General features: G+C 38.7%; 1 protein-coding gene across 3 annotated transcripts in view; it reads right to left on the bottom strand.

Moving 5' to 3' along the window:
* DACH1 (dachshund family transcription factor 1) overlaps window positions 1-26,819 on the bottom strand; it is a 353,275-nt gene that overhangs the window by 191,939 nt on the left and 134,517 nt on the right. For all 3 annotated transcript variants that reach the window (XM_087967432.1, XM_087967433.1, XM_087967434.1), the window contains exon 2: window positions 10,806-10,921. In XM_087967432.1, the coding sequence (XP_087823558.1) occupies window positions 10,806-10,921 (116 nt within the window). The remainder of the gene's footprint in view (window positions 1-10,805; window positions 10,922-26,819) is intronic.

The following is a 26,819-nucleotide window of genomic DNA, read 5'->3' as shown; positions in this document are numbered from 1 at the left end:
CTAGAGACACTAGAAACATTTCAAGTGGGTAAATTTATGTTTCCAATCAAAGGTTTACTTGATTCCCAACCAGCAGACATTTTCGCTTCCACATTATCAATACACACTTTTTTTAAAAAAGCAAGTGAAATATTTCCAAACCTTACCTGAAACAAAAACAAACACCAGATGTGTGTGGATGTCCTTGGAACGGAATTATAAAGCATTTTACAATCACAGATACAAGAAAGCAAAACATACAATAATAAAAAATAAAAAAAAGCATCACAAATAAAAATCCTAATGATTATAATGTAAGCTCTGTTAAAAGGAAACACATTAAGTTACCATAGGAACAAAAGGAAGAAATTGCAAAGAAGGGTACAAAATGTTAACATTGAGCAACGGAGATGAAATGAGAAAATACCCTTGGGAACAGAACATGGATGTGATGTCAATAAGTAAATAAATTCAATTAAATCGTAACACTGACAAGAGGTGGTACAACAGAAATCAGATGTACAAACTAACAACAAAATAAAACACGATAAAGTTGGTAATGGAAGAAAGTATTTCTCCTTCCTTTTCTTGTGAGTTTTGGAATCACCTGAAAGGTCCCGCCACACACAACACTTCAGGAAAAGGATCATTTTTCACCAAGCGGTCCTACTCAAGAGGCAGTTTACTGGAATTGCTAAGGGAATGGACTAAGGGCCAATGAGTTCTATGCTTGCCTTTGGCCCAAAGCTAGCTGGGTGACCTTGAGCCAGTCATTCTTTCTAAGCCCTTAGGAGAAGTCAATGGGAAACCATTTCTAAAATCTTGCCAAGAAAACTGCCTGGACCAATTTAAGTATTTGCAAAGTGACAACAAAAACTTGGAGGTACATGTGTGTGCCCACACACGCGCACACATGCACACACACAAACACAAAGAACGGATTGATAATAAATAAATATATAAAGTCCCTAATTCAGTCTTTTTCTGAAAAGATAGATAGACCCCGATTCAGATCTGCCCAGGGAATATTCTGTGCCAAGTATCATGGTTCCAAGTAACAGACCCAAAGCAATCAAAACCCTGAGGCCAAGAGTTTCCTCAAAGTGTGAATTTATTAGGAGTGTCATATTGCCACAGCTGGTGAAAACCTGACTCTGAAGGACCCCAGGTTTTCCCCACCCAAATCAAAACCCCAAGTTCTTGCCCCCAGGTCACATGTCTATCACATGGCCCAATCAGGTCGCAGTCCCAACTCCGCTGGCTTTTGTTCATGTCCCTCCAACACCTGGTAGAGCGTCCTTGGCTCCCATGGAAAAGAATGTTATTTTGGCTACACATCCCCCCAGCTATCTCTACCACCCCCTCACATTCCCACAACTCCAAACGGCCTTGCTGTGGCAGCCCTGAAGTTACTCCCTAAATGGCTTCAGGGAAGACACCAAGAAGGATACAGTCAAGACACCACAAGATTGGGTTCACTCACTTCTTTTACACATCCTCAGGCCTTAGAAACTGAAAATGATCTCACAAAACCAATGGATGGGACAATGGGGACATCATAAGTTACACTTCTGATCCTTCTCAAGTGCACTGTGACCAATCAGGATTATGGATATGACCACGTGACATGAACTACATCTCCCATGAGGTATTAACTACATTTCCCATGAAGTAGTCCTACGCTTAGGCAAGAAATACCAAAAGTACACATATAGACTGGGTGAAACCAGGCACAATAGCAGGAACTGTGAGAGGGATCTTGGAGTCTTAGTGGACAACCAGCTAAATATGAGCCAGCAGTGTGCAGCAGCAGCCAAAAAAGTGAATGCAATCCTAAATTGCATTAAGAGAGGGATACAATCGAGATCAAGTGAGGTACTAATATTACTCTATAAAGCCTTAGTAAGACCTCACATAGAGTACTGCATCCAGTTTTGGTCATCACATTATAAAAAAGATGTTGAGACTCTAGAAAAAGTACAGAGAAGAGCAACCAGGATGATGAGGGGATTGGAGACAAAAAACATATGAAGACCGGTTACAGGAACTGGGCTTGGCTAGTCTATTGAAGAGAAGGACCAGAGAAGACATGATAGCAGTCTTCCAATATTTGAGGGGCTGCCACAGAGAGGAGGGGGTCAAACTATTTTCTAAAGCACCTATAGGACAGACAAGGAATAATGGATGGAAACTGAACAAGGAGAGATTTAACCTGGAAATAAGGAAAAACTTTCTGACAGTGAGAGCAATCAACCAATGGAACAGCTTTGCCTTCAGAATTTGTGGGAGCACCATCTCTTGAGACTTTCAAGAATAGACTGGACTGCCATTTGTCAGAAATGGTGTAGGGTTTCCCGCTTGGTTGGGGGGGTTGGACTAGATGACCTATAAGGTCCCTTCCAACTCCGATTAGCTGTTAGATCTGTTAGAAGCATTCCCTTAAGAGGGCAGCTCTCATTCCTAAACTAACTATATACTGTCTAAGCAGCATAGCACTACCAAAGCATTATAACTTCTACAGTATTTGTGAGGTCCAAGATAGCGTTTTAAAGCCACCAAGCTACCAAAGGTAATTTTGTGGTATATTGTTACACGGTATCACAATTATGAGTTCTAATACAAACCCGTTTATCTTATGGCTGAGATTTCCACTCTTGGTGCCCCAGTCATCTTTTGATCCACTTCATTGCCTCTAAGAATGAGGGTGGAATCTTTTTGGGTCAACAATAGTAGATATAGCACTTAAGGGCAACTGTGTTAATGAACTGTCTCACTTCTTTTAAGAATAAACTGCATTTCTCTTTATTCATTAGAAACAGAAAAACAAAAATGGATTTCATTGCTTACAACCCAGAAATGTTGATACATTAAGGACTCTCCTAATTTTAACGTCATTTATTATAAGAAATGTTTCTAATCTAAATGATCATCTATTGATTTTAGAACGCATTACAAATATTTTTGTGATTCTGATGGTAAAAAGGAGACAGGTGTTTGTCACAAAAAGTGGTATTTTGGGGGGAGAGGGGTCTCCGAGTGCAGAAGAGACTATAATTCACTTTGTCCCATTTGAATAAGTGATCAATGGGTTGGTTTCCAACTTCCAGCTTCCATTTTTATTACAACCAACTTTTTACCTTTTGCTTTCTCAAAGTCCTCAGGGAACATTCCCAACAAGGCCAACTGGCAGTTTATTCTGATTTTCTGACTGATGGTTTTATTTATTTCTGTAACAATTGAAATCCAGAGCTCCTAATCTTGAAGTCCACATTTTGTTTCTTCTTTCCTTTCTATATCAAGATCAGAATTTTGAAAAGTCCTCCAGACTGCATAATTCATGGCTTCCCACTCTTGTCAAGTGGGAAACCAAAATCATCCCAAACTTTATCTGAAAGTACTATTACTAAAGCTGTGAAAACCGTAGTAAATATTTCAGAAAACTATGACTTTTACATAAGAAAACCTCTGCTAATACAGAAAATTTTGAAGATGGAGATAAAAATGAAACCATAACTTTTCATTTTGGACCTAATAGAAAAAGACCTGGAGAAAAAGAAATCAGAACTTTGTTACTATATATGTTGACAGCAGCAAGACTATTGTATGCACAAAAATGGAAGGACACTTCGATTCCTACTGTGGACGATTGGTTGCAGAAGTTGATGGAGTTGGCTGAAACGGCAAAATTGACCCATAAAAACTCCAGATAAACCACTCCAAACTCGATTGCAGAAAATATGACTTCAGCAGTAGAGTGGTCAATGCCTGGAACGCCCTACCCGACTCCTTGGTTACAGCCTCAATCCCTCACAGCCTCAACCTCAAACTGTCTTCCGTGGACCTCACCTCATTCTTAAAAGGTCCTTAAAGGGGGCCTGCATAAGTGTACCAGCATGCCTACCGTCCCTGTCTTACTGTCCCCATTTATTTGTATTTACTTCCTTTGCTGTTGTTTATGTTCATACTTATACTTGTTATCTTGTACATGTTTGACAAACAAACCAACAAACCAACAAAGTCTTCAATGCAATACTAAGAATCAAGGTGAACCCAACCCTCTCCGACACTGAGGAGGAGATTGGAAACAGAAGCAAGCTTGGAAGAATGAAAGACAGGATGGAGAGGAGCAGCTCCGGTGCAGAGAAAATGGGACACTTCATATCACCAATTAGATTATTGTCCATTGTAGATGGAGAAATTACATTGGGCTCTGCAATCCCTTCTCCATGGGGACCTGAGAGCCACAGCTGTTCCTTTTGCTCTCTGCCAAGCATCAGCCAATTCAGACCCATCCTTCCCTCAAATGATATGGCAACACATCAACTTATCTTCAAAATGGTTGGCAGAGGGTTCATGAGGAAGGAAAGATCTCAGAAGTGCCTTAGGAGTCAGTCTCCCTCTTGAAGGCAACTCTCGCCAGGTATCCTTCAGAGACATGGCAGGATGCCTGTCCTATGCATGGATAATATGCAATCACAGCAGCCTTTAATTGTTGAATATTTATTTCTGGAGGGCACCACTCACACACACAATGAGAATCACTGAACTATTGTCCTGCAACACAGGGCACAGTTCACAACATTAGCTCTTGGCTAGGATTTTGCATAAAATCACCGTTGCTAGAAATCATTTGAAAACCCTCCATTGGTCTCAGTTGAATGGGCAGCTGTACAGAAAGGACTTTGCACCCCAAAGAAACCTCTCTTAACTTCCCCAGTTCGAAACTTCTTCAGCCCTGTCTGGCACTTGCTGGGGAAAAGAAGCCAGAAACCTCTCCTCTCTTTATATTCTATTTCTATTACTTGTTGGATACCCGAGCTTCATGATGAAACTTTGTGATCAGTCTATGCAGGAGAAATTTGGTTCACAATCCATTGGCTCAGTGGTGGTTGGTGATTGAAACACATAAGGGAATATCACTCCCACCGCCTTGAGTCTGGAAGCATTTCCATAGATTTAAGGTGCAGACATTTTGGTGAGTTACCAATGTTTAGTACTGTAAGGAGCCCCAGACCGCTCCTGAGTGAAGGAGTGGAACATCAGCCAGTTTGAACTGAGGTAACGGAATGTGAGGCAACTGGCAGTGAGGAGGGGGAGTAGAACTCCTTAGCATCAGAGCGTGTTAATTACTGTATAAGAAATACTAATGATCTGATGGTCATTTCGAAAAATCCTTTCTTAGCAAGCACCTACATGCCAAATTTCAAGTTTGAAGGCTTTACGATTCTGGAGATTTCATGATGAGTGAGTGGTACATGGCTTTTATATACAGATCTATATATATATAGATTTCGCTAAGAAATTATTGAGTTCTCCAGAATGTGGGCAATAAAATATTAAGCCCACAGTAGAGTTAGAGAAAGTAGAAAGTATTGGCCATATTGTCTAGGGATTTTGTTTATTTTTTTTAAAAAGCAAGCAAGCAGAGAGGTTGGACTTTCCATTCAACTTCTAGGGGATGCCATGATTCACGATAAGTACAAATGAAACAATCAATCACTAGAAGGGTTTTATAGATGGAGATGAAATTTTATCCCAAGTGAACTCCTGATTTTTAGATAGAATAGAATAGAATTCTTTATTGACCAAGTGTGATTGGACACACAAGGAATTTGTCTTCGGTGCATAAACTCTCAGTGTACATAAAAATACATTCATCAAGTATAATAAGATAAAACACTTAGTGATAGTCATAGGATACTAAATAAGCAATCAAGTCATACTTGGAAACTAAATAAAACAATATAAATCATAAAGATACAAGCAACAAGGTTATAATGATAAGTGAAAGTAGATAGGTAATAGGAAGGATGAGAAGAAGAATAGTGATACAGTCTTAGTAAAGAGTGTGACAGTGTTGTGGGAGTTATTTGTTTAGCAGAGTGATGGCATTCGGGGAAAAACTGTCCTTGTGTCTAGTTGTTCTGGTGTGAAGGGCTCTGTAATGTCATTTTGAGGGTAGAAGTTGAAACCATTTATGTCCAGGATGTGAGGGGTCTGAAGATATTTTACAGACCTCTTTTTGACTTGTTTAAAGACAATTTCTTCACAAAGAAATAACCGCAAATTGGGAAATTTCATTCCTGAATATATCATTCTAGGAGGCTGTAACCCACTCCAGAAAAGTTTGGTTTAATCTTCTGCTGTCCACAACTCCGTAAGTTTCCATCCATTTCTGTGCCACTCAGGCTATTGGAAATACAGCAGCATAGCAATACTTTATAAACAAACCAATTAAAAAATAAACCATCACCCAGCCATTAACCACTGCAGTCCACTACAAGATACATAGCATTGAGTAGGAAGCCCAGTTGTAGAATCCTGCTCTCTGCGCTTGGTTGTTTGCTTATAGACATTTCATAACCTGACTAGGGAACATCATCAGTGCCTGAGAGCACTGTTTTGAGTACATGCAGGATCAGCATGGCACTCATCAGGAGATCTTCCCCTAGACTGACACCACTCATGTACAACAGTTCCATTTCTCTTTCCAAGCTTCAAGATAATGTGCAGTCATATTCAAGGTGATTTATTATCTGTCTATAGATTTTGAAACTTTACTCATTAGTTAACAGGTCCCTGCTTTTCAACTATTTTGTAGAAGCTGAGAAGTTTTGGATCAGTAGACCACCCAAAATCACTCAGGGGTGAGCTGCTTACTGGTTCATTCTGGTTTGGACGAATTGCTAGTTAAGTGCTAGCTAATTTTATGGCCAGTTCAGTGAACTAGCAAATCTCACCCCTGGCTGGCTCCACCCATCCAACCCCACCCCTCCCAGGACTCCCCAAGCAGCCCGTTTTGGTTCCCAGATAAGTACAGGGCCCACGCAGAGATTTGAGAAAGGTGAAAAATGGGCCTCCCAGAGGCTCTGGAAGGCCAGAAACAGGCCTGTTTCTGGCCTCCAGAGGGCCTCTGGATGCAGTGGTGGGATTCAATTTTTTTTTACTACTGGTTCTGTGGGTGTGGCTTGGTGGGTGTGGCAGGGGAAGGATACTGTAAAATCTCCAGTCAGAGGTGGTATTTGCCGGTTCTCCAAACTACTCAAAATTTCCACTACCAGTTCTCCAGAACTGGTCAGAACCTGCTGAATTGGTACCGCCTCTGCTCCAGAGCCCCGGGAGGCCATTTTAGCCCTCCTGGAGGCTCAAGTAAAGCCTCCGGAGCCCAGGAGAGCAAAAACACCCCCACCACTGTGGTGCAGCAGGCCGACTACCATGGCCACGTCCACCCAGCAACTGGGCAGAGAACCCGTTGCTAAAAATTTTGAACCCCACCCCTGCAATCACTCTATGAAGGAGATGGGTGGTCTTTAAATATGAATAGTGAAAATTAATAAACAAAAGTCTCTCTTTAACTGCTTGTCTTCAGCTGCATATCAACAAAACCCAGAAATATTTCTGGAAAGCAGATGAGCAAAAAAAGAAAGAAAGAAAGAAACAGGCTAAAGAGATACTGCCAGAAGTCCTTCCTTGAGATGGGGCCTTTCCCTGGGAATTTAATGCATGGCAATAGACTTATGAATCTTATGTATTCTCTGCCTTCAGCTGCCTTCAGCTTGTCTATTTCTGTAGAAAGCCTATTTTTACAAAGAGCTATAAGCCTCTAGTAATCGTTCCTTGCCAAAGAATGGCCATAATAAAAGCAGCCCTGGAGTTTCACACTGCTGGGGAAACAGATCTGTGTAATTCCTACATCCCCATTAAAGGAAGGGAAATTCTTTCACCAGAAATGCAAAATGTTAAAGGAAAAGTAAAGTGAGAAATTGCAGAATTACACAGACTCTTAAAAGGCCGAGTTAGCCTTAAGATAATTTCCCACCCCTGGAAAATATTCTGGTTAAGCGTTAAAAGATGTGAAAATCTAAAGGAAGGCAGATCCAGTTGATAACACAAGGTCAAGAAAACCCACCAACATCTCTTGATTCTTCCAAGCTGATCTCTGGATGGCCACCTTGTTTCACTTGGAATGTGATCACTAGATCACTTGTTAAGCTTTCTTAATGAATGTGATAGCTGAGATAAGATTTCAGGGGAAAGAAATCATCTTACTTCTGTTAAATGGGCTTTTTATGGCTTGTAGTTATAACTGTTTGACCTTGAGATGGAGAATAGAAGAGGACTCTAGAAATCTGGCATAATACAATATAGGTATTTTTTGGAAATGATTCCTTATCTCTCTGACCATGTCCCCTTCTCTAATGCATTCATTTATGTTTACAGAGAATCATATGCAATTTTCATCATTTCAATTTTCATTATTATTTTTTCCAAATAAAGACATCCTACTCTTACAAAACCAACAGTATTCAAAATAAAAGGATACTTGTACTTTTCTATTTTATATAAATGAGATAATTTTCAAGCAATCATCAAACTGCAGATCAGGGGATTTAAATACATACACATAGAGAGAGAATGAAACGAAGGGTAGGTGAAGTAAAGGAAAGAGAAAAAAATAAGGTGAGTAAGAGAGAAACAAGAGAGCTGTGGAAAGTGTATTTTCAAATATCCCCTGAATCTTAATATTCATGAACCATGGAATTGCATCACAGAATTTTCAGTTGCCATACTTCTATCATGCATCACAGAATTTTCAGTTGCCATACTTCTATCATGTCTTCAAATGGATCCTTAAATCCCTTGAATTCTATAGCTTTTGGTGTCTACAAATCATATTCCCATTCTGCACATATAGGTAGTTCTCAACATATGATTCAACATATGACTCAACCTGCCCATTATGACCATATGTTAAAACAGTTGTAAAATAGAATAACAGAGTTGGAAGGGACCTTGGAGGTCTTCTAGTCCAACCCCCTGCTTAGGCAAGAAACCCTACACCACTTCAGACAAAAGTTTGTCCAATTTCTTCTTAAAAGCTTCCAGTGTTGAAGCATTTACAATTTCTGGAGGCAAGTTGTTCCACTGTTTAAGTGTTCTAACTGTCAGGAAATTTCTCCTTAGTTCTAAGTTGGTTCTCTCCTTGATTAGTTTCCACCCATTGCTTCTTGTCCTGCCCTCAGGTGCTTTGAAAAAATAGCTTGACTCCCTCTCCTTTGGGGCAGCCCCTGAGATATTGGAACACTGCTATCATGTCACCTCTAGTCCTTTCTTTTCATCAGACTAGACATACCCAGTTCCAGCAACCACTCTTTATATGTTTGTCATGTGGCTGATCTAATTTTATGACGTTTTTATGCAGCAATTGAACGCTAGTGAATGCCCAGTTGTTAAGCAAATTCCTTGATCATTAAGCAAACCAGTGGCTTGCTATGGATGCAATATTGCCAAAACTGAAACTGTAGGTTTTCAGCACTTTCAGCACATCATAAGTGTGGTCATGTTTAGTGTGGGATGCTGCAACATTCATAAATGCAGTCATGCTGCCAATCAAAGTTAGCACCCAAAGTTAGTGACTACAGATGGGCACCATCCATCAGAAATTCAAACCTGGGCTGTAATTTTGGGTTGGTTGTAACTTCAGTGGCTAAGAGATCAGTTGTAAATCAAGGACTACTTCTAATGAATTTTCTCATTTTAGCCTTTCTTTCCAGTTGTCTCCTTTATTTCTTTTTCTTTCTTTTCCAGTTTTCATTTGCCTTATTTCCTGGCTGGCAATACTAGCAGCTTGCATATTTGATCTTCATAACCATCTTGTAAATGTTTTACTCTGAGAAGTTTCTGCTTCTCTTCAATGGATCTGTGTTGTCCTAAGTCAAACTTCATTAACTTTTCTAGTATCCTTAGTATGTACTATGGCTATTTTTCCCCCTTCTGTTCAATCGTGTGGGGTGGACAATTCCTCATTGGTAGCTGAAGACAAGAAGTCCTCTTCAGCTGGTTGTAAAACCAGCTTTTCTGGTCAAGTATGCAACCTAACATGTCATACCAACAAGCCAAAAGACATCCTTCATTTTGAGGAAGCCACAGCACAAGAATACAAAATGGTGGAAAAATTGCATCCCTCAACCTGGAGATGTAGTTTTCAGTAGGTTCCTTTCTCTTTTTTTAATTTATTTTTTTTAATTTTAATTATGAGAATACAACACAATGCATCCAACTTAGCTTTATTATACATATATACATTTTACTTCAACATTTATAATCTCCTGATTTGATACATTAATTACCACCTAATCTGATCATAACTATTAATATTTTGACTTTGTCTTCTGTTACATAACCATTGATAAAATTTATTCCATGTTTTATAATATTTAGATTCTCCTTTGTCTTTTATTTCTAAAGTTAACCTATCTGATTCATGCCATAATTTTTCTTATTATTTCTATTTCTGGAGGTATGATTTCATTTTTTTCAGTATTGTGCATATATTATCCTAGCTGCCGTCAATGCGTGTACTATTAGATACATTATTTCCTTCTTATAATTTTTCTGATATTATTCCTAGGAGAAAAAATTCCGGTTTAAATGGAATACACTCTCCCACCATTTGTTCTATCCATGTTTGAATCAGTCTCCAATATTTTTTTGCAACATTGAAAGTCCACCACATGTGGAAAAAAAATGTGCCTGATACATCTTTGCACTTCCAACAATTTGGAGATATATTTTTTAACATTTTAGAAAGCCTTGCTGCTGGAAGATGCCACCTGTAAAACAGCTTATAAAGATTTTCTTTATAAGCCGTAGCCAATCTTATTTTCTTATTTGTGGTCCAAAGTTTTCGCCATTTAGCCAATTCAATATTATAACCGAAATCTTTTGCCCATTCCACCATTGTTTCAGTATCAGTAGGTTCCTTTCTGATGCACCGAAGGCCACATGGGTTGAAGACTTTCCATTCCACATTACGAAGTTCCTACCTGTCGGTGGGATAATTCCCGGTGAGAGAAGACCAGGAACGGAATGCGGCATGATGTGAGAATTTTCTGGCGAGGTCACACTCTGCGTCCGTTTTGGGGGCCGCCCAGGTCTGGAGCTGCGGAAGAAAAGGAAAAAAAAAAAAGTTTACAATTAAGCTGTTGTCTTACACATCATTTCAAAGTTGTTTCAATTGGTAACATGGACTGTAAATAAATTTGTTTCAAGGACGGTTGCTTTTGCAGTTAGATGTAATAGACTTCCATCACTAATTAGATTACATGCTGAATTCATTTTCTTCATTGAAGATCAGCCGCGCTTGATGCATAATTCATAGCCAGCACCTCGTTACCTGCTCCTTCATATTAATATCTATACACAGTTTGAATTGCCTCGTTTGCATATGCTAAAGTTCTACATGGAGCCTTCAGCACGAAAATTATGCACTAACTTGTAATAATTATTACAGTCAGCCTGCTATTGATTTATGAGACTTTTAAAAACCAAATATGTGTAGTACTTGTAATGAATGATATTTTAAGGTTCTTCAGGAAATTAAAAGGCAATGCCTGCCCAAGGAAATGTTCTGCTTGTTTGATTTAATACTACAGTTAGCTGGGAGGTGGAATGAGAGAGTGATTCAGACCTATAGCACATTTTTCGATGATATGTTTTATTACCTTGCAGTACTACTCCGATATCTAGATGATAAATGACAATACATATCTAATATGTGAAAAGGTCTTGCAATTTCTTTATTTTTTTGTCATGTAAAAGATAAGTCAAGTTATCATTTAACCCTTATTCTATGCAGTGAAAAATCTTGATTTAAATATGGTACATTAGTCAGAAGAGGGTTTATTGTTTATAAACCATTCTTGAGAAATCACAGTGCTAGGACTGTACATCTTTTGGTCACCATGCTATAAAAAAAGATGTTTTTTAATACTCTAAAAAGTGTATAACTCTAGAAACAGTGCGGAGAACAGCAACCAAGATGATTAGAGGACTGGAGACTAAAACATAGGGTGAACAGTTGCAGGAACTGGGCATGGCTAGTCTAGTGAAGAGAAGGATCAGGGGAGACATGATAGCAGTGTTCTAATATTTGAGGGGTTGCCACAGAGTGGAGGGGGTCAAGCTATTTTCTAAAGCACCAGAAGGCCAGACAAGGAATAATGGATGAAAACTGAATAAGGAGAGATTCAAATAAGGAAATAAGGAGAAATTTTCTGACAGTGAGAACAATCAACCAATGGAACAGCTTGCCCTTGGAAGTTGTGGGAGCATCATCACTTGAGACTTTCAAGAAGAGATTGGACTGCCATTTGTCAGAAATGGTGTAGAGTCTCCTGCTTGGGTGTGGTGGTGGGTTGGACTAGATGACCTACAAGGTCGCTTCCAACTCTGTTAATCTGTATCTGCTCCCCAAGGATATGTCAAAGGCTTTGGAATGTGTTGTGTCAGCCTTCAGAACAACTGCACCAGCACACCAATTGGGAGAAAGAGGTCTTCTGAAGGTGATTCTTCTATACCTCCTCCTTTATTTGTGGAATGAATGAAGGGTACATGCAGGGTACAAGAGATGGCCTCCTGGAACATGTGATTTCTAAGAGGAGTTGTTGAGTATTGTTTACTGCCATGGATGGTTTCATGAAATAAACTCACGAAAGCATCTCACATATCAAGGGGATGTGAGAATCATTGTTTCCATGTTCAAGAATAGTAGGACTAAATGGAATATTTATGAATATTTTTCTGGACTGTTTTTAATGGCTGCATCATAACAGACAGGATGGATGGATGGATGAATAAATCAATCAATAGTTAGATGGGTCTGGAGAGAAAGAGAGAGAAAGAGAGAGAGAGAGAGACTGTGTGTGTGTGTGTGTGTGTGTGTGTGTGTGTGAGAGAGAGAGAGAGAGAGAGAGAGAGGCAATCTTGAGAATAGGACTATCAATTTGGGAAGGTAAACAATCTAGTGCCAGCTCTGATTTTTGCATCCCTCACACGATGAACTCTATATTAATGAGAGAGGCACAGAATAATTTAGAAGTTCTCAGTAGTATTTTCAGCTTAAATTGTATCCATTCTTTTTGTTGCATCCTCTGGAGGTGTATTTCAAATAGTGTAGCTATGTAGGACATTAATATATTTGTACTAGAGCCGGAAACGACTAGCACATATGTGCGAGGGGAACCTTTACCTTTTATTAGAAGCATTTGAGTTATTTTCTTCGAGAATCCATTTTAGATGCTAAAATACACAATACTTGCATTCACTGTCAGCATTAGATCATCTTTGTGTTTTGAGACAACCACTTTTTTAAAAAAAAACTGCCACCCATCTTTAATAAAGGAATAATGATCAAAGAACAGGGCATTTCTTTGCAGTTTAATGACTCAAGACCTTGGGCCATTAACCTTAACTGGTCATTAATTCCAAGTTAATGACCAGAATTGAGGTCATTATTAATATAAAGCCAGAAGATTTTTGTTTGGAAGAATCTGGATTTTTTTTTCTTCCTCTTCTCACAAAGGAAAATAATTTCTTTTCCAAAGTTTAAGAGGTAAAAATATGTGAGAATGAAGTAATTCTATTGTATTTTAATCTATAGCCAATAAATCCTTGAGAATATTCCATATTATTCACAATGTTATATAGTATTTTATGTACACACACACACACACACACACACACACACACACACACATTAATGGACATATTCTACTCTGAGTAGTCACATTATTTTTTTTCTGCGGTTGAATCTGGAAAGAAGGAAGTAGAACACTTCCAATAAATACAAGGTTTCGAGTGAGTGAAATCCAAGAGCTAAATTGCATCCAATATCGGGCAGAAATCACCAACCTAGGATGCAATTGTAAGTGCTTCATCCACTCACTCATCACACACCTCTGGCAATGAAGTGTTGTAGAAGGAGAGGTGTTCTATTCTTCTCACCTTCTCCAGAAGGTTCATTCTTGTTCCTTTTATCTGAGCCTTCCTTATTTTTCCTGCTCCTCCCTAATCTCCAACCTCCATTTTTCTTCCAATATATTTATAAATGTCTAAGATTTTTATAGTAACCCCAAAGGACAAAAAGATTTTGACATTGTTCTGGAACTGTATATGAGTCCTACCATGTGGTGCCATATTCAGAGAAATCTAGCACAGTACATATTTTCTTTTTAAAAAATCTAGTACATTTTTGCTAAAAAAAAAAGAGAGAGAGAGAGAGAGAGAGAGAAGCAAGCTTGCTATGCACATTTTAGTTCTTTCTGTTCCTAACATAAGAAAAAAATATCTGTAGCCAGAATACTTTCTCAGACTACAACTGAGAAGATAACTAGTTATTTATGTCAAGAGAGACACAAGTATCATAGTTTTTGATAATTCAGTTTATAAATAGGATATTCTATTTTAAACAAAACATGTCATGGATATATCTAAGCCCTTCAAATAGTTTCCATATAATATTGCTAAACAAAAGTCAGTTCTGTTTAATGAGTAACTTGGAATGCTTAATAGTTATTTAGCTTGAACCTTGCCAAGTTTAAAACCTATTTTTGCATTAGTTGAGCAAATAATAAAAAAATATTTTAAATTTACCAAATCATGCCTTGAATAAATAAATACATCTGGGTTATTGTTTTATGAAGCTCTCTGGATATTGCTCCTTGGACAGGCTTTCAATGCAGAACACATAAGTTAGAGCTGTCAGACTTCTCAAGCTACAAATCCTTTGACCCTGAAATAAACTTAATTTGATCACCTTTTTTAGCCACTGCATCAGTCATGCATCGGTTTTTACAACTAATAATAATCATACTTTAACTACTGATGTTTCCAGACCTAGTTTTTCTCACTTTTTCAAAAGTTTACAAAACACATTTGATCTTATATAGATTTTTTGTGCTCTTTTCCTATAAATTTCTTATTTTTATTATGTCCACAACATCAGGACCAAATAGTGCTTATTTACTAAGAATCAACCTCCTTTAGTTATTTTTGTTGATTTTAAATTTTATTTCATATGTTACTTTTTAATAGCTTTTAATTATGGTTATTGTGATGGTTATTTTGTTTTTAAGCTATCATTATATTGTTTTTTAATATTTTTTACAGTATAAATTAGCCATGTTGATTTAAGATCTAAACATCTAAATTGTGTTTCACATACATGCATGCCCAATATGACTTTTTTTCATGATAAGCAACGTGAAAATATTTCATAAATGAATAAAACATACACGCACTTCGTACTGATTTACATCTTCAATTATTTCATGTGATAATAATATTGCGATTGGTTGACAGCCATGGCATGATGCCCAAGCAACTCTATCAAAGAAGTCTTGCATGTACTCCCTGTCTGTGATTTAAATTAATTTAGTTTACATATTCCAAACCTTTTTTTCACAAAGCCTTAAACATCATGTTAAAAAAGCCTTTACCATTCACATGCCCTCTTTCCGGTTGCTTTACAAAACCAAAATAAAAATGCAGGAAGGGTTTTTCTGGACAACTTGCTAACCATCACTTGGAGATACCCTGATAACAAAATGATAGAGTTGGAAGGGACCTTGAAGGTTTTCTACTCCAACCCTCTGCTCAACCCTCTGAAATGGTATAGGGGACCCTACACCATTTCAGACAACCTCTTCTTAAAAACGTCCATTGTTGGAGTATCCATAACTTCTGGAGGCAAGTTATTTCACTGATTAATTGTTCTAACTTCAGGAAATTTCTCCTTAGTTCTCTCCTTGATTCTTTTCCATCCATTGCCTCTTGTCCTGCCTTCTGGTGCTTTGGAGAATAGATTTTTTTGTGAATTTTGGAAGGCTGCTGTCATGTTACCCCTAGTTCTTCTTTTCATAAAACTGATCATTTAGAGGACATATCCCCATGACACAATCTTTGACTCAGTTTTGACCTACTGTGGAGGCAGCCAAAGCTTACCCTCAAGTGTTCTACTTTTAAAATAGCTTTTTCCATCTTCTCAAACCACAGGTTGTAATGTGCAAGCCATCTACCAAGACTTTCTCACAGCATGGTGACAACACAGGCCATTTTGCCTTGGGCTATAAAGCAGGGGTGGGCTTCAAAAAAATTAGCAACCAGTTCTCTGCCTGGTTGCTGGGTGGCCGTGGCCATAAGTAGGGGTGGCCTAATCAGCCTCATGCACCATGACAGGAGGGCCGTTTTCGCTCTCCCTGGCCTCGGGAGGCTTTCCTCGAGCTTCCGGAAGAGCAAAAACAGCCTCCCTGGGCTCTGGAGACCTCCCTGAGCCTCCAAGAGGCCCATTTTTGCCCTCCCCGAACTTCTGTGCAGGCCCTGCACTTAACTGGCATCCAAAATGGGCCACATGGTGACTCCTTGGAGGAGAGGAGAAGGGTGGGCATAGACAGCCAGGGTGGAATTTTCCAATTCAACGAACCGACCATAAAATTAGCCACCAGTTCGCCCAAGCTGGGATGAACTGGATTTAAACTTCCATGCTAGTCTTTTAGAAGACCTTTTATTAAACATGTGACCAGGACCTTTTTTTAAAAAAGCATTTCTGTCTTTCTGCTGGTCAGTTTAAATTATGAGAGAGATATGTTGCTGGTCGTCTCCCCAATGAGCACATTAAACGTATCCTGCTGCTACTGAAAAATGCCTTGTTTCTGAATTTGCTAACTTAAGCTGGGCCTACTAAGGCATGTTGCTAATTACCCATTAAAAATAGGAACCTTTCTCAAAAACAAATAGGTTTCTATCTTTTTTTTTTTTTTTTTTTTTTTTGCAGCTTCGATGTGTGCATAAGTTTGGAGCAGAAATCTCAAAAACCACTGGAGGCACTAAAGAATGTGACAGTCGTCTCTGGTTACATCTAGGGGTTGTCTGGATTTATGAAATCCAGCTTTGGTAGCCAAAATGAAATCCAACCTTCTGGGGAAATTCCTACTGGACAACCTGAATCCTACATTTTAAAAAAAGCAAAGCTATGGTCAATCACATCTTCCAAAGGTAAGGCTTTAACTAACAGAGTGGTTTCAGGCATATTGTGTGAAAAATTCACAGCCTGAGATATAAACCAACCATTTGGTTATATTCCCAGTGTGCCTCTTGATAAAATGGAAACAGAAGTCCACCTGTTCCAAAATAAGCTAGCCAGAATGACTGGACAGTGCCTCTTCAGCACAAACAACAGTTTTCCACCTGTTGTTCTATTGATACAGAGAATGTGACCTGTTTAACATTAACAGCAAATGTTCAATGCCTCTTCCAGACAAGCTCTTAATCATGAAATTGTTCATTGTTTGGGAATAGAATGGTTTCAAAACCTTTCCTTTGTTATTCTCTAAATCCAAAAATATGAGAGCATAATTGTTAAATGATGGGCCTCTGAAGCCATGCCCATCACAAATTGTCCTGGACTTTCTGCTCTGGGAGGATTTCAATAAGAAAAACAAAAACAAAACAAGAACCTACCTGAGACTTCTCAGAAAACAACCACTGAATGAAAAACTGCTGGTGACCTTCTACTGTTGCACCATAGAGAGTATCTTAACTTACTGCACCTCTGTATGGTTTGACAACTGCACAGGGGCAGATAGGACAGCACTACAGAGGGTTAATGTCATTGCCCAGAAGATCGTGGGTTGCCCTCTCTCCTCTTTGGAAGAGCTTTATAGCTCCCGCTGCCTTAAGAAAGTTCAAAACATTCTCAAAGATCCATCTCATCTTGGGCACCCTTTTTTTTTTTTTTTGAACTATTACCATCTGGCCGACGGTACAGGATAATAAAAACAAGGACAAATAGGCTGAAAAACAGCTTCTATCCCAGGGCAGTAACTCTATTGAATTCTACTGTATAGTGCAATATTAATGCAATATCAGGGGTTTTCAATTCAATATATAGAATGTGAAGGATGTGTGTTTGTGTTCATTTTCATAGTCATAATGTACACTGAAGATAGTGTTTAATTTCATTGTATGAGGTGCAATGACAATAAAGTAAACTAAAAATAAAGCAATCTTCTAATTGTGTAACCAACTAGCAAAAGAAGACCAAGGATTTGTTGTTTTTGTGGTAGTTGTTGCTGCTGCTGTTGTTTCTCTTATTCCCAACTTCCTACCACAGATTTTTTTTAAAAAAGTAGGGAACTCTGCCTGGTTTACAACTACTGCCCTTTGTAGCACAGTATGGGTGATGGTGTGCAGTTAGAGTTTGCAACCAAGCATATGGATTCCACTTTAATCTTTAGGTGACAGGCAAGAGTTATTAACTAGCTGAAATCTGAGACCATCAATTTAAGATATATAGTTTTAATAAAGTTTTACTTTGGTAAAAACTAGTGTGGATTTGTAGCTCCTCTGGAATATGTTAAATGAAAAGAAAAAGAAATGCGTTTCACAGAACAGATTTGTTCTCGTTTGGTAAAATAAGCCTCTCTAAATAAAGTCTCCATTACTATGAAAGCTTTTTCCCTCGTTCACCTAGTCATAATTTAAATGCTAACAGTTTAGCCGATCAAATTAAACAAATATAAACAGTTTGTGTAATGACATCACCAGTCAACAGGGAACATCTGTGCTTTTAACCGTGCTCAGAAAATATCCTTTTGTTTACACTAAAGATAATTATAAAGTTTATATTTCTCTGTTCAGTTTAAGAGCGTGGCTAAAAAGAAAAAGAAAAAAGAAAAGACCAGATTACCTTATGGTCCAAAATAGCAACATGTTTTGAGTGAAGGGAATATTTCCCCCCTCGCTTTTTTCCTTCTTCTTATAACCATGTTTAAATAATAGAAATGAACTTTCCCTGAACTTCTCTCCTTTAATGACTTTGGTCCACATTGACCCTCTGCTAGGAAGGGAACAGTGATAGCATCAACTTTCTGCTGCTAAAGCAATCAAATTAGTACAATTGTGCATACGGCGGTTGCAGCACAAATTTCAGGATCTCATAAAATGGGGGCAAAGGAAAAGCCTGTGGGCCATCCAACTCCTATTGTTTGAAAGAAGGACATGACCAAGAAGCCTTCTTGGACAATACGAATGAATGTGTTCTGCTAATTGGAACGCTGCAACAAACATATAATTGCAAGTCAGGTTTCCTCCCCACCCCAAAATCCCAAAGACTATTGGATGAATCATGAATAACCCAGTGGCTCCAGCCTGTCTAGCCTCCCTAAGCTTCCAAGACGAGGCACGTAATTGAATTATCCAGACTTTCTTCTGAATACTTGAAAGGAACAGGCTAGGGTGGTCATGTTTAAAAAGTCAATATTGACCCCTACATTGATCTTCCAACAGTTGCTTATTCATCTTAAGGACTACTCGAAAATCTATCTATCTATCTATCTATCTATCTATCTATCTATCTATCTATCTATCTATCTATCTATTCATATCTACCCTGTTTCTCCAACAATACGGCCTCCCCCAATAGGAAGTCCCAGCATGTTTTATAGGCACGAAATGACATTAAGCCCCTCCCCCCAAATTAAGGCCTATATTAAAACATGTGAAATAGGGGGGAATGGTGGGGGGGGCTTGCCGTTAGGAAGTACTTTTGTTGCACACCCGGATATGGTGCTGCCTGCGTTGACCCCGATACGAAGTGCCCCACCAGCGCCGAGGTCAACATCCAAGCTGTCGCCGCCCGCCCGCCCGAAGATGCAAGGGGGGGGGAATTAAGTCACCCCTGAAAAGACGACCTAGCCATTTTTGGGGGGCTCAAAAAAAATAAGAGCCGGCCTTATTATATGAGAAACACGGTATCTATCTATCATTATTATCTATCTATCTATCTATCTATCTATCTATCTATCTATCTATCTATCTATCTATCTATCATCTATCTATCCACCTATCTATCATCTACCTATCATCTATCATCATCTTTCAATCAATCTATGTATCTATCATCTATCCATCTATCTATCTATCATTTTTAAATCTATCTATCTATCATCTACTTAACATCTATCTATCATCTATCATCTATCTACTGTATCTATCTACCTATCATCTACCTATCTACTGACTTACCTACCTACCGATCTACTATCCACCCACTTATCTACCTACCCACCCAACCATCCATCCATTCATTTACCTACCTAGCTAGCTAGCATTTAAGTGTTATTTTAAAACCACCAACCCCTCATTGCTGAATTTTTAAGCCCCCAAATGCAAATTCCCTTGGTCTCTGTTCTTTAAACATTTCCAGTTCCGTAATCATATTTACTTTTTTCTTCCCCCAGTCTGTTTATCAGTTTATCTGAACTTTCTCAAATGTATGGTGCCCAGAACTGGAACTCAATTTTTCTACTGGATTTTGCACCATGAAAAAATTATGCATTTCTGTAATTTAGTAAGTAGACTATGCTGGGTGAAATCAAGCTGGGAGAACATGAGTTCAAGTCTTGCCTTAGCCATGAAAACCGGCTGAGTGACTTTGGGCCAGTGGCTCTCTCTCTCTCAGCCCAACTCAACATACAGGGTTATTGTTGTGGGAAAAATAGGAGGAAGGTGTTCGTGCAAACAATAAAGGTGAGGTAGATAGATAGATGGATAGGTAGGTAGGTAGGTAGGTAGGTATATAGGTAGATAGATATAAATAAAATGACATTTGTCTCATTTGCAGCAATATCACACTTGCCGACTTCCTGACCAATTTATAGCCAATCCAATTCCAATATATTTTCTTGAATAATATCGTCCTGATTGCTTTATGTTTCCAGCATGAAGTAATATCTCTTTCTTTGTTAAATTTTACTTAGTTATTCTCAACCCTTTGCTCTAATCTGTTATTACAAATATTGCTCCTCTTTCCTACAGAATTAACTGTCCCACCAAATTTCCTAAGAGTTCCCTTCACATCATCATCCATATCTTTAGCGTACATCACCTAGAGTTGTTTGAAAGGGTACACAATTAATGAATAAATGATTTAATAAGACATTGGAGAATAGAGTGCCCAGGGCAGTAGCACCCCTTTCCATTACCTCCCTTCAGTTGAGGAAGAACTTTTGAGAAGAACTTTTGGAATACAACATTTTGAGCCACCTAAGCATTCATTTAAATGTTATGCCATCCAGCCCACATTTAATCATCACAGTTATCAGGCAGTAGTTTGACAAATGACTTGCCAAGATAAAAAATATATCCAATGCATGTCTCACAAACAGCTATGCAAATCATCCAAATAAAACCAGCAAACAAAAAATGGAACCCTTTCAACACAAGAGAGAGTAAGCTAGAAAGTAAAAGTGGGATTAATCCTGCATAACCCATCACAATACACCTGGTACTCTCTCTGGGTAAGGGATTGATACAATTTGGTTTGGTTTAGAATGACCCAGTCACACCAGAGCCAATGTACATTGATGCTGGGAGGTTGCATTGGGTTGGATTGGGTTGGGTTGGGTTGGGTTGGTTGTCCCCACAACCTAGGAAGGAAAAAAAACAGGACCAGAAGTGATGGTGTGGTTTTGTGAATATCATTTTTCACCATTAAAGTCAGCTGAAATTGAGGAAGAGGAAATTGATTACAAATTAGCCCCTTAAAATAGATTTGAAAAGAGTAGGACCATAATGTAAATGAGTAAGCCAACAAAAACAATGTTTGTCAGCTGAGACTCCATTATTCTTCCCTAAAGACAATGTAACCTATCAGAGAAACTTAGATGTCAAGTTAGCCCTAACCATAAGGTAGATGAAAGTATCATAACAATGGGATCTAAAGAAAAACAAAGAGAGAATTCATAATTTTGCTCAGATCTGTATACCAAATTAATGTTTTCATGATACCTGTTAAACAATAACCCAAATTAAATGGATGAATAGAACAAAAGGGCATATTGTGGTCATGAAGAGCATAAGATTCATTCTTGGAATTTGCTCGCTTCATCTGCCTTACAAAGTAGCTGATGATAAGATGAATCAAAGCAAAATCCTGAAGTTTATTTATCAAATTTTTTTACCATCTAACTCATGGTTCAAGGTGACTCTGAGCAGCTATCACCTCCTCTGAGCTTCTGGAGACATTATTTGCAATTGTGTGTCCTTCATAAATTGCAATTACTGTGTTAAATGGTCCTTTGGCAATATGGCTTAGAAGTCTAGCATTCTTTCAACTGACTTTTTGGACAATGGCTCAAAAAACTCTTATATCCCACCACTGCAGAAAATTGTGGAATGTTCCTACTTTTGGTTTTGCTCTTGTTACTCTGCCTGAGAGAAGGAAGAGAAATTGGAGGTAGTAAATGCTGCATCTGTCCAAATTGGCCTAGTTGCTTTCAGGGAGATCTTCGTTAAAGGAGAGACTTTCTTTTCATTAAGGGTTTATCATCAATCCATTGTGCAGTCTACTAAAGACAAAGAAGAAGGACTTCTGTCATTTGTTGAGGGAGATAGGCCTGGACAATCTATACCTAAGTCCAGACAATGACAGGAACTGGGTTGTGCTAAGCAAGACATGGTCTAGAGCCGTGATGGTGAACCTATGGCATACGTGCCACAGGTAGCACGCAGAGCCATTTGTGCCAGAATGCAAGCTTCAGGCAAACTTACCTCACTGTGCATGTGCGCACCTCACAGATGATTTTTGGAGGGTTTGAGGCCTTTTTTGGCCTCCCAAAGGCTCGAGGAAGGCTTCTGCGGGCTTCTGCAGACTTTGCAGGCCAAAAACTAGACCCATTTCATCATTTCCTGTTTTTTCCAACAATACCAGAAGTGATGAAACGGGGCTAGTTTTCAGCCTGCAAAGCCTGCAGAAGCCTTCCTCAAGCATTTGGGAGGCTGACTGGCCGAAAATCAGCTGTGAGGTGCAGTGGAGGTAAGGGGGCAGCAGCGGGTGGGGGGTGGATGGGTGGGGATTAAGCGTGCATTTGTAGAGGACATGGGGAGCATGCATTGCCTTCTGGGTGCTGGCACACGAGCACGAGCATATAAGACACACATAATTGTTGGCACAGGAGCCCAAAAAGGTTACCACCACTGGTCTAGAGGATGACTCCATCTTGGACGTTGCCTTGGAAAAGTCACATCAGCAACCCCTTCAGTACAGGATGTGGCAAGACAGACAGTGGTGGGATTCATTTTGTTTTACTACCGGTTCTGTAGGTGTGGCTTGGTGGGCGTGGCAGGGGAAGGTTACTGTAAAATCCCCAGTCAGAGGCGGTATTTGCTGGTTCTCCGAACTACTCAAAATTTCTACTACCGGTTCTTCAGAACTGGTCAGAACCTGCTGAATACCACCTCTGGACTGAGGATCAAAAGGTGGGCACCAGAATGTACCTCCAGAAACCTGAAAAGAGCACCTGTTCATTTTGGGTCATGTCTGAACGAAAAGTAGTTCAGAGTTCCTTCCATATTCATGAATATCTTTAACAGGCCAATGCTGCTAACAGAAACTGGGAATCCATCATTAAAAGCAGCTCCCTGAGGTCCTCACTTTGCCAGTCCACTGGGCAATAGATGGCAGGAGATGAAGGAAGATGGTGGGGTGGAGGAAACAGACCAGGGGAAGCTCCATCTTCTAAGCAAATATTGGAAAAAGTCAAGTGCTAAAGAAATAGACAGAAGACGAAGAACAGTGAACCCCTCCAAAAAAGTATGCTGATTCTGAACAACTTCACCATTGTTGATTCTTCTTTGGAGTAGATTAACCAATTGAGAGATTTTTCTGTATCACTAAGCAGCTTTTGTTTGTGAACGCTGAGATTTATCTTACTTTGCAGCTAAGGCAGAAACTTCTCTTCATCTCAGAGACACTTCAGGGAAACACATTGCGAAGTTGTGTTTCTGGATGTGTGCCGTTCCCAATCCCTACACAAACGCGCAAATGAACCCTCCACTTTCACTGGTGTCTCTGAGTACACACTGTGTGGTTAATCTGTGGCACAACCCCACTAACATTTGACAATGCTGGTTCTCCTTTGAAAGAGTTATGTTTTAACGATGTAAGGATATTTTAAGATACTGCACAGAAGCATACAGACAGCAAGCTTGAGGGTGGTCCGTGATAGAAGTACGAGTTGGGGAGCATTATTCAATGTCCAAAGAGTGAGATGAATATATTCCAGATGTGTGGATATACCTCACACATCTCTCTCTGGAAGGGAGTCACACAATTCTTGTTGGGAAAGTTACACAGAACAGCTTTTTCTCTTCACACTATCTGGAGAAAAGATAGGGTAACATATTTGCTGTTAAAAAAAAAAAATCAAGAAGGAACGAGAAATATATTTCTAAGCATATGTCACAAAGGAAAACAGAGGAATTAATTATGGGATCTGCTTTAAGTCTGTTTTCATTTAATTTATCTGAATTTATCTGACTTTGCAAAGAAAATTCCCTTTCAGGTATCAATCTAAATATGGATGAGGCTCTGCCTTCTTTTAAGCTGTTAAAAAGTTCTTAAGCCGTTTCTTTTTGTAGTCAAAAACTTAAATGTGTAAAGCGAGCTTTATAGCACAATAGACCGAACAGCAAAACCACACATTAAACAAAAGACACCTTTGAATTACTCTTTAGGCAGAAGAAAAGCAAGATTTTTCAGGACAAGCATTTGTATTTGATAAGAAAAATAACCAAAGCCTCGAATTAACCCTCCTTTCAGATATTTTTTATTTTTATTTTAGAAATATATTCCTGGTTGATGTAAAGCAACCTTAAAAAATTAAGTTGTCATTGCCCTTTTAAATCCCTTCAACTTGAATTCCCTAATTGTTCCCTCACTTTATCTCACTATACCAGTAAGTAAATAAATTAACAAAACAGCTTTTATCGCAGAGAATAACCTTTTAACTGAAGGATTATCTCTAGTTTATTTTTCATTTCTTTCACTGCAGACAGCAGTTCATGCCTCATTGATCAGTTTGCTGAGGTGGTGACCAGAAAGGAAAACAAGAATTCTTAGCTATTGCCCAAGCCATAATATACAGTATATATTATGATACTCATTTCAAAATTAATTCTATAAGATACTGCAAATAATAGCAAGGATGATAATAAGTGTTTGTTTAAATTATGCTAGGATATGCAGCCCATTATCTATTTTAAAATATCAAGTGCTTTGTCGGTTATTGTCCAGAATATTTTATGAATGTTCTCTTCTGTATGTTATATGTAAATAAACCTATTCTTTTTTTTAAAAAAATCAGATGTAAGTGAAATTGGTATATTAGGAATGGGAAGAAAACAAACAAGCGAAGCTCATTGAGATGTATGGAGAATTAACATGTTCTTCATCTGCTATCAAGATTACCTGAAAGTCACTTTGCATTTATCTGCTTCACTGACAGCATTATGGAAAGAGTGGTAAGGTGGATTTACATTTCTATGTTCTAGATAACCTGAATATTTCTGTCTCTGAAGATTCTCAATCATCCAGTTCATAATTGTCCAAAAGGTGCTTTTTAGAAGGCAACGGGATTTTCTTGGGTTTTCCTTGAAAACATTTCACTTCTCATCTGAGAAGCTTCTTCAGTTCTGAATAATGGGGAATGGAAGGATTTATACTGTATTCTTTGCAGCCATCTGGTCATTAGCATTCTGAAAGTCTTGTTACCTCTCTGAGAATCATTGAGGCCATTTGGAGGTGTCATCTGTACCCTCAGGGTCACCTGAATCAGAGTGCAAATGAGTGTGAAACGCTTTTGGGACTCCTGGGTTGAAGACAGGAGATAGATGGTGTGGTAGCCCTCCTCCTCTGTGAAGGAGCGAAACGAAGAAACAAGAAGTGCCTCTGAATGTAACTAAAAAAAAAAGACTGAACTCTTTCCAGATGAAACTAAATTAAGGGAATACCGACAGGGAAGGTTTTAGAGATCAGTTCGGAAAAGAGAGTGAGATAACGGACAGAGGAATGGATCTAAACATGTCACAGAAAGGATTGTTTTGTTTTGTTTTAAAAAAAGGAAGCCATAAATGTTGTGGCAAGGAGGAGAAAGGTAAGACTTCAGATGTAGATTTACACAAACCAGAGGATTGTTAAAATATGCTTCAAATAACTGGGTAACTAGCATTCTGCTTAATCAATAGCATTAGCACTAGCAACAGCACTTAGACTTATATACTGCTTCACAGCACTCTCTAAACCAGAGGTGTCAAACTGGCGGCCCATGGACCAGATGCGTCACACACAGACCACAATCACCTCAGCTCCATGAAGGATGAAAAACATCATGAAATGTCACATAACCGCAACACGATGCTGTGAGTTTAACACCCATGCTCTAAACAGTTTACAGAGCCACCATATTTTCCTCAACAGTCTGGGTCCTAATTCTACAACCTCGGAAGGAATGGAAGGCTGAGTCAACCTTAAACCGGCGAGATTCAAACTGCTGGCGGTTGGCAGAATTAGCCTGCAATACTGCATTCTAACCACTGCATCATCTTAAGAGCATAATAAATACTCTTAATGACCCTCTGCAAAAAGGGGAAGGTAGGATGTAGGAAGGTTTGTTCTTGAGGAGCTTCAAAAACAAAAAGTAATACATGAATCTGTGGATGGATGTGGTGGTAACAGCCATGATCTACAGGGACAGAAATCCATGTAGGATTAGAGTCGACAGGATTTGGGTAAACTAGATTTGGCTATACTTCCTTTCCCTCATTATGACTTTAATTTCTTTTTCTCATTCTTATTCTTTTTGTGACTTTATTAAACTAAGTCTGCTAAACAAAAGAAAATTAATACACAGTATTAAATGCTCACAATTCTTTGATAAATCTCCTTTAAGAAAAATAATCTTATGTCCCAGGGCCTATGACCTGATTAAATTGCATTTTCCATAGGATACTGAGTCTAGTTTAATAGAATGTGAGGGGTTTTTTTCCCCTCACTAAATTGTCATGATACAAAAATAATGCACTGTTAGCAGTCAAATGCCTACTTTCCCACATCTTTTGTCTACATTTTACTATCCATTTAAAAGATCAAGATCAACATAAAGAGAATAAAATGATACATAATAGCAGACACTTATGTTCTCTGTACTTTACTTATCAGTTTA

Source organism: Notechis scutatus, chromosome 5 (assembly GCF_049901735.1).
Source record: "Notechis scutatus isolate UNSWTSFEM ecotype Mainland chromosome 5, rNotScu1.2, whole genome shotgun sequence".
In the NCBI taxonomy this organism is placed as follows: domain Eukaryota; kingdom Metazoa; phylum Chordata; class Lepidosauria; order Squamata; family Elapidae; genus Notechis; species Notechis scutatus.
This window is presented reverse-complemented; position numbering and strand designations above follow the sequence as displayed.